Source organism: Rhinatrema bivittatum, chromosome 6 (genome assembly GCF_901001135.1).
Source record: "Rhinatrema bivittatum chromosome 6, aRhiBiv1.1, whole genome shotgun sequence".
Taxonomy (NCBI): Eukaryota; Metazoa; Chordata; class Amphibia; order Gymnophiona; family Rhinatrematidae; genus Rhinatrema; species Rhinatrema bivittatum.
In genome coordinates, this window is record NC_042620.1 from 173,242,836 (window position 1) to 173,259,682 (window position 16,847).

Consider the following 16,847-nt stretch of genomic DNA (forward strand, 5'->3'; position numbering starts at 1 on the left):
TGGTGGAACTGGTTGTACCCCCTTACTCCTTGTCAGTGAGGCATGTGTAATTTATGCCAATCATTACATACTGTGCTGCTGAAGCCCATGACCCTGCATTGCTGGTCCTCCCTTCACCAGTCCATGTCAACATGGACCTTTCAAGGACCTGGGTAGGATGAGAGATTAAGAAGTGAGACCAACATCTGCAGAATGAGCTTAAATTCTGTTTAGTCAGATAGATAGGGTGAAATCTGAATCTATGCAGAAGAGCTGTTATTTGTTCCTACAGTGAAGGAAGCTCATCTATACAGAACAAGACTGAGGGCTTTTTCAACAATGACTCCTATGTTGTGGAACAATTTCTCTAATGAATGTAACTGTGAAAATGACTATCTCTACTTCAAAAAGTAATTAAAATTTGGCTATTTTGTATGGCATATTAGCTAGTTTAAGGGAGAGTTATTATATTTATAGTTTTGATAGAGGGGGGAACATGGTAGTAGGGAGTGGGTGGCAGGGTGATTTCATTGTATTTTAATTGGTGTGTTATGTTTTATATAGTTTTATGATGAAAATTAGAAAGATGATGGAGAATAATGCTTGTTATTTTATTCTTACATGTATTAATTATGCTATGGTAAATTGAGGTATTCATTATGTTACCCTTGTAAATTGCTTTGAGTGCTTCAGAGAAACAAATAAGTGTAAATAAATGAAATATATAGAAAGTGAAACTGATCTGCTTAATTGTTTTATTACTGCTTATAAGTTTTTATATTCTATAAGTAAGTATTCTAGTTTACTTTTATGTAACATTATATATTTTATACACTTTGGTGGTCTCCAGGTATGTAACCTTGTATGGTGTTCAGGGGGTTGTGAATTTTATACATTTTTCTCCTTGATCATTATCTCAGTATGCTTGCTGGGAAAGCACAAAAGGGTGAAATCATTTTGCTGCTGCAAGGAACAGCAAAAGAGGAAGGGGCACAGACTATCAGCTGTAAAACAGAACCCATGACTTGTGACATTGCTGAGAGAACTAGTGAGGAGTACGGTAGTAGAAAGCAGGAACGCAAAAGGGCTACATAAGCTTGACATTTTGTTAAGCAGGATTGAGGGGAGACATTCCCAATAGCGTGTTTTAGGTGGGATCAGAAAATAATACATATAGACTTGAATTTCAAATGTGTATGTTTTATATTCTACAGAAAATTGTATTTGCAGAAAAATCACGTGCAAAAGTCTGTTGGTACTTTGCACCCATGAAGATTTTTAAATGGAAAGCCCATATTTGCTTTCCCTTTGAAAATCAGGTATAAGATCCATGGGTATAAAGTACTTGTAAACTCTGTACCTAGAAGGCCAGTTTGAAAATTGCCCCTTCATGTCATTTTCTTATCTTTTGTGTAATTTGCTATATATAGAGAAAATCGATTCTATAAGGTATTAAAGAAATATTTAGGTTTACAAAATATATTTAGAGCCATGTATAATATTCTGGGTTTTTTTTGTTTTTTTTTTTTAAAGGAAGGAGGAAGAGGTATGCAATTCATATTGCAGGAAGTGCTACGGTTTCCAAACTTCTCTTGGTTACTTTTAGGCCTTTATGAACAACAATAGAAAATTCCAAACCAGATTTCATAGATGGTTTAGTTGCAGAAATGTTTTTCTCCTGACATCAATCATCTTTCTATAAATGATATAAGAAGCTTTATTTTTGAAGTCTTTCTTGACTTTAGCAAACCTTACATTATCTTGTTAGAATGGCCCTTTTTCTCTATGGAAAGCCTCTCATCTTTCAGAAATGACAATGCTAGATTCAGATGACAGTACAGCCCTTGGCTGATTATATCCTCCTTAAGAGGAAGTCTGAAAGGCTCAGACACCTGCACCTTCCACGAGGTCTGGAAACCATGGCCAGTAAGGCACTATCATGACATCGTCATATTTGTGCGCAAGTCCCTTCTATCACATCTCTCATTACAGATCATGGAGAAATAAGCACAATAGTGAGTTGTGCCACCTGTGAGACAATGTATTCATTGCCACTGCCAATGGATCTTTTGAGTCTCTTGACAAACATATTGAAGTGAGACACTAACAGGCCGATGCATTTAAAACATTGTGCGCTTGATTTCAGTGCATGGTTTTAATGCTCAGCTTAAAATATTTTTAAGTCCTGATGCAGTAAGCTAATGTTATTCAAATGCATCAGGTGTTTAAAAACTCACAAACTTTAAAATGGGTGTTCGGCACAGTAATGACTTATCTGGCAGCTGCTTCCCGCTGCCAGATAAATCAGCATATATTCAGCTAAGTGGCGGCTGTCACCAGTTACTCAGATAAGTCAGTATATATCTGGTTAAGTGGCAGAAGCTGGCAACACTTACCTGGAGTGTTCCTGACTTTTTTTTTTTTAAAACCTTTTATTCCATTTTTTTTGTACTGCTGGAAACTGAACTCCAGCTCTAACTCAGCAGTTAAGCTTCCAGTATTAAAGGTGCACTGGCCAAATGTAGTCTCTCTGCATCAAGGGAGTACTGTTTAATAGGGATGTGAATCGTTTTTCAACGATTAAAATTATCGTCCGATAATGTTTATATCGTCTTAAATCGTTATAGAACACGATACAATAGAAATTCTAACGATTTATCGTTAAAAATCGTTAAATCGTGTTAGTGCGCACTAACTCGAGTTAGTGCGCACTAACTCCCCGTTAGTGCGCACTAACTCGATTTAGTGCGCACTAACTGAAAATGATACAAATAAACACTTTCCAGGTCACTGAAGGTCAGTTAGGAATGAATATGTGTTCCTATTGGCTGGCTGCCCTCTTATCTATTGATGTTATCAAGGTTACCACTGAGGTGATGGTTGGGGGGATGGGAAATGGAACTGGAAACTAACGAACACCAACAGAAAATGAAACAAAGTGTTCACACTTCCCAGGTCAGTAAAGGTCACTTAGGAATGAATATGTATGTATGTATTCCTATTGGCTGGCTGTGCTCTTATCTATTGATGTTACCAATATGGTTGGGGGGATGTGAAATGGAAACAGTTGGAAGCTTGACAAAAAAGTAATGTAATGATCAGCACTCACGTGACTAGAACTTGTTTGTTTATTATTTTTGTTAGCAGGCACCTGAAATGCTAGTGCATGTTGAATTTGCCAATCACTGTGCATTTTAGAAAGGTGGTCCTGGCTGGAACTGTACACAGTTCAAATATATGTAATTGATTGTTGGTAAGTGTATTTTTTAAGTAGCCACACTGGCACCAGTATGTTTACTTTTCCTCCTACTTAACTCACTAGCTCAGCTTTGTAAGAAGGGCTTCTCTGCTTGTGTGTTGTTTTTGTTTGGTGTGAGGAGAGCAGAAACATCAGATCTTTATTCAATCTACTACAGTCATCTCTTACAGTGCCCTATCCCTATTAATACCAGGAGTGTTGTGATCTTCCTGCACACAGTGCCCTAACCCTGATACCAGTCTGAGACAGCTCCCTCCCTGCATTACTAGTGAGAGGCTGGCTTCACAGACAGGGGGGAGCTGCCTGACCCTCACTCCTGACTTCCCCCATGTCCCAGCTAGTGAATGGTGTGTGGGTGAGGGGGGGGGGGGGGAGGATGGTGAAGTCTGAGACAGCTCCCTCCCTGCATTACTAGTGAGAGGCTGGCTTCACAGACAGGGGGGAGCTGCCTGACCCTCACTCCTGACTTCCCCCATGTCCCAGCTAGTGAATAGTGTGTGGGTGAGGGGGGGGGGGGAGGATGGTGAAGTCTGAGACAGCTCCCTCCCTGCATTACTAGTGAGAGGCTGGCTTCACAGACAGGGGGGAGCTGCCTGACCCTCACTCCTGACTTCCCCCATGTCCCAGCTAGTGAATGGTGTGTGGGTGAGGGGGGGGGGGGGGAGGATGGTGAAGTCTGAGACAGCTCCCTCCCTGCATTACTAGTGAGAGGCTGGCTTCACAGACAGGGGGGAGCTGCCTGACCCTCACTCCTGACTTCCCCCATGTCCCAGCTAGTGAATGGTGTGTGGGTGAGGGGGGGGGGGGAGGATGGTGAAGTCTGAGACAGCTCCCTCCCTGCATTACTAGTGAGAGGCTGGCTTCACAGACAGGGGGGAGCTGCCTGACCCTCACTCCTGACTTCCCCCATGTCCCAGCTAGTGAATGGTGTGTGGGTGAGGGGGGGGGGAGGATGGTGAAGTCTGAGACAGCTCCCTCCCTGCATTACTAGTGAGAGGCTGGCTTCACAGACAGGGGGGAGCTGCCTGACCCTCACTCCTGACTTCCCCCATGTCCCAGCTAGTGAATGGTGTGTGGGTGAGGGGGGGGGAGGATGGTGAAGTCTGAGACAGCTCCCTCCCTGCATTACTAGTGAGAGGCTGGCTTCACAGACAGGGGGGAGCTGCCTGACCCTCACTCCTGACTTCCCCCATGTCCCAGCTAGTGAATGGTGTGTGGGTGAGGGGGGGGGGGGAGGATTGGTGAAGTCTGAGACAGCTCCCTCCCTGCATTACTAGTGAGAGGCTGGCTTCACAGACAGGGGGGAGCTGCCTGACCCTCACTCCTGACTTCCCCCATGTCCCAGCTAGTGAATGGTGTGTGGGTGAGGGGGGGGGGGGAGGATGGTGAAGTCTGAGACAGCTCCCTCCCTGCATTACTAGTGAGAGGCTGGCTTCACAGACAGGGGGGAGCTGCCTGACCCTCACTCCTGACTTCCCCCATGTCCCAGCTAGTGAATGGTGTGTGGGTGAGGGGGGGGTGGTGGATGGTGAAGTCTGAGACAGCTCCCTCCCTGCATTACTAGTGAGAGGCTGGCTTCACAGACAGGGGGGAGCTGCCTGACCCTCACTCCTGACTTCCCCCATGTCCCAGCTAGTGAATGGTGTGTGGGTAAGGGGGGGGGGGGAGGATGGTGAAGTCTGAGACAGCTCCCTCCCTGCATTACTAGTGAGAGGCTGGCTTCACAGACAGGGGGGAGCTGCCTGACCCCACACTCCTGACTTCCCCCATGTCCCAGCTAGTGAATGGTGTGTGGGTGAGGGGGGGGGGGAGGATGGTGAAGTCTGAGACAGCTCCCTCCCTGCATTACTAGTGAGAGGCTGGCTTCACAGACAGGGGGGAGCTGCCTGTCCCTCACTCCTGACTTCCCCCATGTCCCAGCTAGTGAATGGTGTGTGGGTGAGGGGGGGGGGGAGGATGGTGAAGTCTGAGACAGCTCCCTCCCTGCATTACTAGTGAGAGGCTGGCTTCACAGACAGGGGGGAGCTGCCTGTCCCTCACTCCTGACTTCCCCCATGTCCCAGCTAGTGAATGGTGTGTGGGTGAGGGGGGGGGTGGATGGTGAAGTCTGAGACAGCTCCCTCCCTGCATTACTAGTGAGAGGCTGGCTTCACAGACAGGGGGGAGCTGCCTGACCCTCACTCCTGACTTCCCCCATGTCCCAGCTAGTGAATGGTGTGTGGGTAAGGGGGGGGGGGGGAGGATGGTGAAGTCTGAGACAGCTCCCTCCCTGCATTACTAGTGAGAGGCTGGCTTCACAGACAGGGGGGAGCTGCCTGACCCTCACTCCTCCGGGGTATTGTGATCTTCCTGCACACAGTGCCCTATCCCTGATACCAGGGGTGTTGTGATCTTCCTGCATGCAGTGCCCTATCCCTATTAATACCAGGAGTGTTGTGATCTTCCTGCATGCAGTGCCCTATCCCTGATATCGGGATGTGTGCAAGAAGATCACAACACCCCCGGTATCAGGAATAGGGCACTGCGTGCAGGAAGATCACAACACCCCCAGTATCAGGAATAGGGCACTGTGTGCAGGAAGGTCACAACACCCCTGGTATTAGGGATAGGGCACTGTGTGCAGGAAGATCACAACACTCCTGGTATTAATAGGGATAGGGCACTGTGTGCAGGAAGATCACAATACCCCTGGTATCAGGGTTAGGGCACAAGTTCTAGTCACATTGACTGATCACATTACTTGTTTTGTCAAGCTACCAACTGTTTCCATTTCCCATCCCCCATATACTGTCAGTAGGAAACTTGGTAACATGAATAAATAAGAGGGCAGCCAATAGGAATACATATTCATTCCTAAACTGACCTTAACTGACCTGAAAAGTGTCAAATTGTATCATTTTCAGTTAGTGCGCACTAACTCCCAGTTAGTGCGCACTAACTCCCGTTAGTGCGCACTAACTCGAGTTAGTGCGCACTAATCGGAAAAAACGATTTTTAACGATTTTTTAACTAAAAAATCGTGCCTAAGACGATTTTCTTGCCCAGCCACACGATTTCTATCGTTAAGACGATATGGAAAACGATTCACATCCCTACTGTTTAATGCACTCATTTGCATGGGATTTCCATGTGATGGTGCTAAGCAGGACTCCCATATTCTGCACGCAAAACTCCTTGCTGCATTGGCAGATAGTTTTGTGATTAGAAAATGTGCAATCAAGTGCAGGCAGAAAGGTACATTTGGCTAAACGCACCTTTCTGCCTGTATGATAGCTAACACTGGGAGGCTCTACCACTTGCATATGTACTGGAATACCCTCGATTTAATATCTCCTTTCCTGGATGTCTGCTCAGCCAGCAAACTCATGAATTTATCTTTCTTATTGAATGACCTGATGATAAACTGAGAACACTTTTCTCCAACCTTTTCAGAACTTTTTCAGTCTCTAACATCTTGGAATTTATTTATTTAGCATTTCTTATAACTGGCTATCTCCACAAAATGATCAACACGGAGTACAAATAAAACACAAAAAACTACACAAATATTAACATTAAAACATGACATTATTTGTACATTACATTTCAGATTCTTCATTAAAATAAAATGCCTTTACTTGCTTCCAGAACAATTTGACATAGATGATAAGTCTAATCTCTCTAGGCAATGCATTTGATAAGGTAGGCACAATATTTGAAAAAGCTGTCATACATGCAGTTTGTGATTTATATTCCCTCAAAGGAGGTACTATTAGTAAATTTGTATCTTGTGACCTTAAGGTTTTGCCAGGTGCATATGTCTTTAAAATATCAGCCAGCCTCCATGAATTGTTTCCATAAATATTGTTCACACTATTTTAAACTCTCCTGCATACAGGGAGCCAACTCAATGAACACTGGTGTTATGTGCTCAGTTCAACTCATTCTGGATGAAATATGCGCTGCTGCATGATCTGCAATGCTCTTCAGTACTTCTTTGGAAGACCAATACATAAGCTATTATAATAATCCAATTGCCCAAAAAGTAGCAACTGCAAAACAGAACAAAATGGCACTATTGTCAATAATGGCTTCAAAGGCATTACCATCTTCAATAAAATGTCTTTTTAACTACTTGTCTGGTTTGTGACACCAAAGTCAATTCTGAATCAATAATGACCCCAAGGTTTTGCATCTTGGTACAAATATTTAATGAAATTCCAGCCTAGGGAGGAAGAGTGAGGGAGTACTGTCATGTTGAGAATGCCCACAGTCGAAGAGCAGAAGGCCAAGAGGGCTGCTGCTGCTGTTTGGGACCAGGCAGACTTCCACAGACTGACTGCCATCCCTGTAGTGGGCTGCCTTCGGTATCTGGATACTACTTGTAAAGTCATCCTTACCTTACATGTATTATACAGATCCCAAAGCCATACCAATACAGCAGTGCCAGCCAGTCTGTGGAAGGCTACCTGGTCCCAAGCAACAGCAGTTTTCTAGGCCTCTGCTGTTGGCCTGTGGACATTCTTGTCACGACAATACTCCTTCATTCCTTCTCCCTAGTTGTCACACAGAGACTGACACTCTGTTCCAACTATTAGCAAGTAGACATCATATTTGGTTTACTGTGAAAGGTAAAAATGATTGGGTACAAATAGCCTTTGAGTCATGACACAAGTGAGGGGGCTGAAGATCAAGTCTTGTGTGATGATGACTAACTTCCCCTTAACACCACACAAGCTCTACAGGTATACAATATACTGTGTTGGGCAGCTAGCTACTGTCCATCTTACATACATGCCCATGTAAGCAGGAGTTAGCTAAGAGTATGAGTGTGAAGAAGGCAACAAGAGGCAATACTGAAGGTCTTTACCTCTTGCTGTTTTTCTTAGCAGCATATACTGAGCATTCAATTGTATGGCCTAGCCCATATGGCCTTTCCTGCTAGATAAGTGGCTACTTGGAATGTGCAAGGGCATTCTAGTATGCAAGGTGATGTGGAGGGCAAACCTTATACTAGTGAACCCTTTACACAAAAACCACACAATGAAAGGAGCCAACTAGGAAGTGTATTTTTCAAATCAGTGACCACTTTATTAGGGAAGACATGTAGGCCACTGTTCGAAATCAAGTCAAAGTCTTAGGTAATCATAATCTGCAAGGGCAAGATAGCAAACAGCACAAAACATTGTAAATTATATGCACAGCACATTCTGTGTAGATGTGTACACACATTGTTTGAAATGGCATCATTACATATACAGGCTTAGCATCTTATTGTTTTGGCACAATCATAATTACAACAAAGACCATAGAAAGCAGAAGTGGCACCCCCAATAGCTACAGTACAGCTCTAATGTTGGAGCTGATAGGAGCCATGCTATGTGATGGCTAAGGAAAGGCCTGAGACAGTCCTTGTTGAAAGAGTGCACTCGATGGGACAACCTAATATGCGCCGCTGCATGTTGCAACATCTGCAATGCTCTTCAGTACTTCAGTACTTCAGCAGAGTTCAAGTGAAGGCAGCAGGACCAGGACCAAAGAGCACAGCATGGGGGCAGGAGGCCCAGGAGAAGACACAGCAGCATGGAGGCAGCAGCAGGAGATGAGACATGATGAGGCACCAGTATCTGGAGCAGGAGATGAGACATGATGAGACACCAGTATCTGGAGCAGGAGATGAGACATGATGAGACACCAGTATCTGGAGCAGGAGATGAGACATGATGAGACACCAGTATCTGGAGCAGGAGATGAGACATGATGAGAAGAGGTAGCAGCTGGACCGTAACTGGCAGCCGCATTAAGGAGGATGGAATATGGGCAGGGCATCGAGGAGAGCTTTAGAGTTAGGCTACTGGACCACAATGGCTGACAGTAGACCATCCCTTCTGCATGCTGGCACAGGAACTTTGTAGTGAGGATCGTACCAGCAGACTTCTTCTATCTAGCCAGCACAGGAACTCTGTAGTGAAGACGGGCCCAGAAGGCTTCTTCCATTTAGCCTGCACAGGAACTCTGCAGAGAGGTCCGCCCAGGACTCTTCTTATTTGGCATTCAATGCCACAACCTTTGGTCCTTTATGGCCCCTCGCCACCTGGAGAAGGGGGGGAGGGATCTCTTTTGGGGGCCTACCCCTCGGGCATCTGTCAGCCTGGAAACTGCTGTGGGGTGTGTACACCAGTGATGCTGGAAAAACTCAGATGGCTGCTCAGGCATCCTTCTGCGTCAGCACGTTCGTCATGTTATTCACTGCTGCAGCCAGGGTCACAACAGTCTGCTTGTTTGCAGCAGTCTGATCTCGCAGGATCTGGTTCTGCCTGTTGACGGTCCTGAGGTGCACTAGCCCTGCCCGTATGTGTCAGAGGTGTACACCATGCCTCCTTTCCAGCTGCTCGTACATGGACTCTTCTGCTGGTGGCGGGGATATGTTGAAGCTGGTGCTGGGCCTGGTGGCAGTGCTGTGGAGTGCAGGAATTTAGGCCTCAAAATATGGCATGATGGGACTTCTGGGCTGCTTCTACCAAGAGCATGTTGCTTCAGGTTGGCGCTGTGTGTACTGGCTCGAGGTTGTGATGATTCATTAGGCTCCCCACTCAAGTTCCATGAAGCCAGAGAGGTTGAGACACACATTGAGCGGGCTGGGTGAACCCAGAGGTTGCAGCATCTGCAATGGCTCCTGAGTCTGTGGTTGCTGCTCATCCTCCTCTCTCACCTGGGTCTGGGCATCCATCGGGAAGGGCCTGTGCAAAATGGCTGCTGTGCTGCTGGTCCCTGGGGCTTCCTGGCTGGAACCGGCTGCTTCGTGGGTGAGAGCTGTGGAAATAAAACATAAGTATCAATGGCAAGTATCCTTTTTTTCATTTGGCATCAGAGGAATACTTTGCTTCTTAGCATTATGAACATCTTAAGCCAAATGATGTGTACACCTGATGCTGCCTGCCCATTTGCAGATGAGGTGAACTTACCGGCTGCAGCTCACGTGGTATCCACCCACTCAGCCATGTCCTTGAAGACATCCGGTCCCAGCCTTTGGATGAGGCGCTTCTCCATGGGGGTGAGGATGATGGAACAAGGGGCTTCTCCTCTGGTCCACCATATAAAAGTTATTTCTGGCTGCCACCTTGGCTCTCAGCTGTGCCTTGATGTCCCGGTACCTGTGGGCCACCTGCTCCCTGCTTCACCTGGAGATGCCATGGGCTATGTTGCGCCAGATCTGGCCCTTAGATGCCTTTGAGGTCTTGGCTGCCCAGTTGCCAAACAGCATGGCATAATGCTCCAGTACCCCTCCAATGACCATCTCATTATCCTGGACGCTGAACTTGATAGCCCTGAGGGGGGTCCTGCTGCCTGGCTGCCAGAAGGGGGTGCCACTTCCAGAGAGGTGTCCTCCCTTTCCTCCCTCTCCCCTCCTGCTGCTGCCCTGCTAACTCCCTTCCCCTCTGCCCTCCCTGCCTATTCCTAGCCTGACATCCTCTGTCCTCACCTATCCTCTTCCTGCCTCCTCCTATCCTTGACCCTACTCTTACTTCCCCTAGCACTCCTGCCCTTGTCCTCCCGCATCCCCTCCTCCTTCCTCGCCTCTCACGCTCCATCCTCCTTATGCCTCCACACCACAAACACCATTCGTCCACCACCACTCCTCTTTACTCCTCAGCCACCAGTCCTCCACTCCTCCTCACTCCTCCACACCAAAAGACAAACTGGACTAACAAACAAAAGCTTTCACTCCAACAAAGAGACAAAAGACCAAGGTAAAGGGAAACAGATGGCAACAGAAAACAAGACAATGCACTCAGTAATCACTGTAAAGAACCTCCAACTAGCCATCAACACTACTTACCTACCTCCTCTCCCCACACTCATGACACACCCTGAAAGAGGAGGCTGCAGGAAGCCGGGATATATATATATATCAACTTAAAAAAATAAATAATAAACCACATAAACTAGAACAATGGGGAAAGCAGACAGTGACTCAGCAGTGCATGGTTCGGAGAAATGTATCCTTGAAGGATACTAATGAAACAAGAGAGTTAGGGCATCCCAACAGAGAGGTTCCATTAAAAGCAAACATAGTTCATATGCCTATATGTAAAAAATCACCAAAACTAATGATTTCCGAATTATCCCAAACAACTAAAAAGCAGGTTGTTAAAACAAGCAAAAACCACACTTTGAAATGTCTGTATGCCAATGCCAGAAGTCTAAGAAGTAAGATGGGAGAGGTTAGAGTCTATAGCAGCAAATGATGAGATTGACATAACTGGCATCACAGAGACTTGGTGGAAGGAGGATAACCAATGGGACAGTGCTATATCAGGGTACAAATTATATCGCAATGATAGGGAGGATCAACTTGGTGGGGGTGTGGCACTTTATGTCCGGGAGGGTATAGAATCCAACAGGATAAAGATCATACAAGAGAGTAAATGCTCAGTAGAATCTATATGGGTAGAAATCCCATGTGTGTTGGGTAAGAGTATAGTGATATGAGTATACTACCATCCACCTGGACAAAATGGTCAGACAGATGATGAAATGCTAAGAGAAATCAGGGAAGCAAACCAATTTGGCAGTTCAATAATAATGGGAGATTTCAATTACCCCAATATTGACTGGGTAAATATAACATCAGGACTTGCTAGAGACATAAAGTTCCTGGATGTAATAAATGATTGCTTCATGGAGCAATTGATTCAGGAACCAACAAGAGAGGGAGCTATTTTAGATTTAATTCTTAGTGGAACGCAAGATTTAGTGAGAGAAGTAATGGTGGTGGGGCCACTTGGCAACAGTGATCATAACATGATCATATTTAAACTAATAACTGGAAGGGGGACAATAAGTAAATCTGCAGCTCTAACACTAAATTTTAAAAAGGGAAACTTTGATAAAATGAGGAAAATAGTTAGGAAAAAACTGAAAGGTGCAGCTGCAAAGGTTAAAAGTGTTCAACAGGCTTGGACATTGCTTCAAATACAATCCTAGAGGCGCAGTCTATATGTATTCCGCGCATTAAGAAAGGTGGAAGGAAGGCAAACCGATTACCGTCATGGTTAAAAGGAGAGGTGAAAGAGGCTATTTTAGCCAAAAAAAATCCTTCAAAAATTGGAAGAAGGATCCATCTGAAGAAAACAGGTTAAAACATAAGCATTGTCAAGGTAAGTGTAAAACTTGATAAGACAGGCGAAGAGAGAATTTGAAATGAAGTTGGCCATAGAGGCAAAAACTCATAATAAAATTTTTTTTAAAATATATCCAAAGCAAGAAACCTGTGAGGGAGTCGGTTGGACCATTAGATGACAGAGGGGTTAAAGGGGCTCTTAGGGAAGATAAGGTCATTGCAGAAAGACTAAATGAATTCTTTGCCTCCGTGTTTACTAATGAGGATGTTGGGGAGATACCAGTTCCAGAGATAGTTTTCAGGGGTGATGAGTCAGACAAACTGAATGAAATCACTGTGAACCTGGAAGATGTAGTAGGCCAGATTGACAAACTAAAGAGTAGCAAATCACCTGGACCGGATGGTATGCATCCTAGGGTTCTGAAGGAACTAAAAAATGAAATTTCTGATCTATTAGGTAAAATTTGTAACCTATCATTAAAATCATCCATTGTACCTGAAGACTGGAGGGTGGCCAATGTAACCCCAATATTTAAAAAAGGCTCCAGGGGCGATCCGGGTAACTATAGACCAGTGAGCCTGACTTCAGTGCCAGGAAAAATAGTGGAAACTATTCTCAAGATCAAAATCGTAGAGCATATACAAAGACATGATTTAATGGGACCCAGTCAACATGGATTTACCCAAGGGAAGTCTTGCCTAACAAATCTTCATTTTTTTGAAGGGGTTAATAAACGTGGATAAAGGTGAACCGGTAGATGTAGTGTATTTGGATTTTCAGAAGGCGTTTGACAAAGTCCCTCATGAGAGGCTTCTATGAAAACTAAAAAGTCATGGGATAGGAGGCGATGTCCTTTCGTGGATTACAAACTGGTTAAAAGACAGGAAACAGAGAGTAGGATTAAATGGTCAATTTTCTCAGTGGAAAAGGGTAAACAGTGGAGTGCCTCAGGGATCTGTATTTGGACCGGTGCTTTTCAATATATATATAAATGATCTGGAAAGGAATTCGACGAGTGAGGTTATCAAATTTGCAGATGATACAAAATTATTCAGAGTAGTTAAATCACAAGCAGACTGATACATTACAGAAGGACCTTGCAAGACTGGAAGATTGGGCATCCAAATGGCAGATGAAATTTAATGTGGACAAGTGCAAGGTGTTGCATATAGGGAAAAATAACCCTTGCTGTAGTTACACGATGTTAGTTTCCATATTAGGAGCTACCACCCAGGAAAAAGATCTAGGCATCGTAGTGGATAATACTTTAAAATCGTCGGCTCAGTGTGCTGCAGCAGTCAAAAAAAGCAAATAGAATGTTAGGAATTATTAGGAAGAGAAAGGTTAATAGAACGGAAAATGTCATAATGTCTCTGTATCGCTCCATGGTGAGATCGCACTTTGAATTCTGTGTACAATTCTGGTCGCCGCATCTCAAAAGAGATATAGTTGCGATGGAGAAGGTACAGAGAAGGGCAACCAAAATAATAAAGGGGATGGAACAGCTCCCCTATGAGGAAAGGATGAAGAGATTGGGGCTGTTCAGCTTGGAGAAGAGACGGCTGAGGGGAGATATGATAGAGATCTTTAAGATCATGAGAGGTCTTGAATGAGTAGATGTGACTCGGTTATTTACACTTTCGAATAAGAGAAGAACTAGGGAGCATTCCATGAAGTTAGTAAATAGCACATTTAAGACTAATCGGAGAAAATTCTTTTTCACTCAACGCACAATAAAGCTCTGGAATTTGTTGCCATGGGATGTGGTTAGTGCAGTTAGTGTAGCTGGGTTCAAAAAAGGTTTGGTTAAGTTCTTGGAGGAGAAGTCCATTAATGGCTATTAATCAATTATACTTAGGGAATAGCCACTGCTATTAATTGCATCAGTAGCATGGGTTCTTCTTAGTGTTTGGGTAATTGCCAGGTTCTTGTGGCCTGGTTTTGGCCTCTGTTGGAAACAGGATGCTGGGCTTGATAGACCCTTGGTCTGACCCAGCATGGCAATTTCTTATATTCTTATGTTCTTATATGTTCTTATGTTAGCCGCATAAAATAACACGCTACGCGGTGACGCTACAAGGTGATGCAATGCACCGTGCGTTATTTACCTGTGTGTTGTAGCAGGCCTAACCATGCCCTTTTTTAATCACAGGCGCTATTTTTGCTATATTTATAGTGATTTGATGAATCTAGGTCTAAGTTAGCTGTATAACTTTAGACCAGCTCTGATATTGCTTGGCTACTATATTGAGAGTGTACATTGCCAACATAGTAGCCTAGCAATATCAAGACATCCCGGCTCGGATCGCTGGCGGACGCTACCATGATCCGAGTGAAGAAATAAGACTAATGAAAGTACTGGTGGAGAAGGGGTTGTAAAGAAAGGTTTGGGGTGGGCAGGGGGGCTGAACCCATGATCCTCACATTTAAAATATGGTGAGCAGGGGGGTGGGGGTGGGGGAATATCTACTATTGCTCTTGCAGCCTATTTTTTACACTCTAAAATCAGACTGGTTTGGGGAGGAGATGGCAAGTTTTGCTTCACAGGGCTTATGCAGTTCGAGTGGGAGGGAGGGGAAACAGGTTTAGATCTGGCGGCCCGCAATTTATGTTTTTTTTTTTTGTAATAGAACCTAACTTAACCGGTAGTGTCATTTTGAATACAACTGGTTAAGTGTAAATGTTATCCAGCTAATTATAATCAAATAACTTTATACATAACTGGCGATATTCAAACAAAAGTCCAGTTGTGTTTAAAGTTATCCGGTTTATCAGATAACTTTAATCAGGAATATTCAGTAAGACATTTATCCCACTGAATATCCAGGACAAGTTATCAAGCTAACTTTAGCCGGATAACTTGGCCACTAAACGGCCTACTGTATATGGACCCCTTTGATTTTCTGCAAAAGTTCTTTGGCACAATCTTTTGCTTGAAAGTTACTAAAGCACTCTGTCTGCTTTCCTTTCCAGAATATTTACAGTGACTTGCAGCAGATTTGTGTGGTTTACAAATGACACACAGATTGTTCCAGAGAGTATATTTATTGCAAACCAGTGTCCTCTTAAAGTACATTTTCAAGTGACAATTCATAATTTCTCTGCATTTTTTGTAAAATTAAATTAAAAACTGAAAAATGCTGCTTGTGTAAGTATTCAACCCCTTCAGATTAGTACTTGATAGAACCAACTTTTGCTACAATAATATTAAGTCCATTGGAATATCAGTATAAAAAAGTGCTAAATAAATAAATAAATAAATACGTTTTTACCAGCTTTGTATACTGTTTGGCAGTGATTTGGCCTATTTTTCCTGGTAGATTTCCTCCAGGTTGTTCATGTTGGTTGGATGACGCTTATGGATTGCAATTTTCAAATACTGCCACAGATTCTCGATTGGATTGAGATCTGGGCTTTGACTTGACCATTGTAGAACATTCACCATTTTTTTTGTCATCCACTCCTGTGTTGCTTTGGCCTTGTGCTTGGGATCATTGTCTTGCTGAAAGGTGAACTTTCTCCCAAGTTTTAGTTTTTTAGCAGACTGAAGCAGGTTGCCTTGCCGCATCTCCCTGTATGTTGTACCATTCATCCATCCATCCTTCAAATTTAACAAGATGCCCAGTCCCCGCTGAGTAAACTCATCCTCACAACATGATGCTGCCACTCCCAATACTTTACTGTTGGGATGGTGTTTGCTGAGGAATGGGCAATGTTAGGTTTGCACCACACATTTTGAATTTTGGCCAAAAAAACTCTATTTTTGTCTCATCTGAGCACAAAACCTTTTTCCACATTTTAGCAGGGTCACTCTGATGCTTTCTGGCAAACTGCAGATGTGCCTTGATATGGTTTTTCTTCAGTAATGGCTTCTTTCTAGGCACCCACCCATGCAGGCCAGTTGGATGCAGAGCTCTTGATAGGGTTGACTGGTGCACCTCCACTCCAGTCTCAGCCACTGAATTCTGTTGCTCCTTCAAAGTGATTGCTAGTAGAGGTGGGCATAGTTTATTTCTTCGTGCCTGTTTTAGTTTTCAGTTTGGGGGTGGGCCGAGGCCGCTCCGAAATCGGAGCGGCCTCGAAGGGAACTTTCCTTCCACCTCCCCTCATCTTCCCCTCCCTTCCCCTACCTAACCGACCTACCTTCCCCTACCTAACCGACCCCCCCGGCCCTATCTAAAACCCCCCTACCTTTGTTGGCAGATTTATGCCTGCCGAAAGCGGGCTGCTGGCGTGCCTTCACCCGACCCAGGGGCTGGTCCGGAGGCCTCGACCACACTCTGACACGCCTCCAGCCCTGCCCCGAAATTCGTGCCGCCCACACGACACGCCCCGACACGCCCCCTTTGCAAAGCCTCAGGACTTACGCGCATCCTGGGGCTTGCGCACGCCGCCGAGCCTATGCAAAATAGGCTCGGCGCGCGCAGGGTGGGGTTTGGGGTAGGTTTTCGGGGGGTACGCGCGTACCCCTTTGAAAATCTACCCCAATTTATCCAACAGTGCTC

General features: G+C 44.8%; 1 protein-coding gene across 6 annotated transcripts in view; it reads right to left on the bottom strand.

The window, feature by feature from the left end:
• The window catches only part of ADARB1 (adenosine deaminase RNA specific B1), a 502,731-nt gene that overhangs the window by 14,714 nt on the left and 471,170 nt on the right, over positions 1 to 16,847 (bottom strand). Inside the window, exon 11 of one of the 6 annotated variants that reach the window (XM_029606157.1) lies at positions 8,890 to 10,030. The exons of the other annotated variants lie outside the window; for them this stretch is intronic. Coding sequence (XP_029462017.1) covers positions 9,798 to 10,030 — 233 coding nt within the window. The 3' untranslated portion in view covers positions 8,890 to 9,797. Of the gene's footprint in view, positions 1 to 8,889; positions 10,031 to 16,847 lie in introns of those variants that run through there. 6 annotated transcript variants of the gene reach the window in all.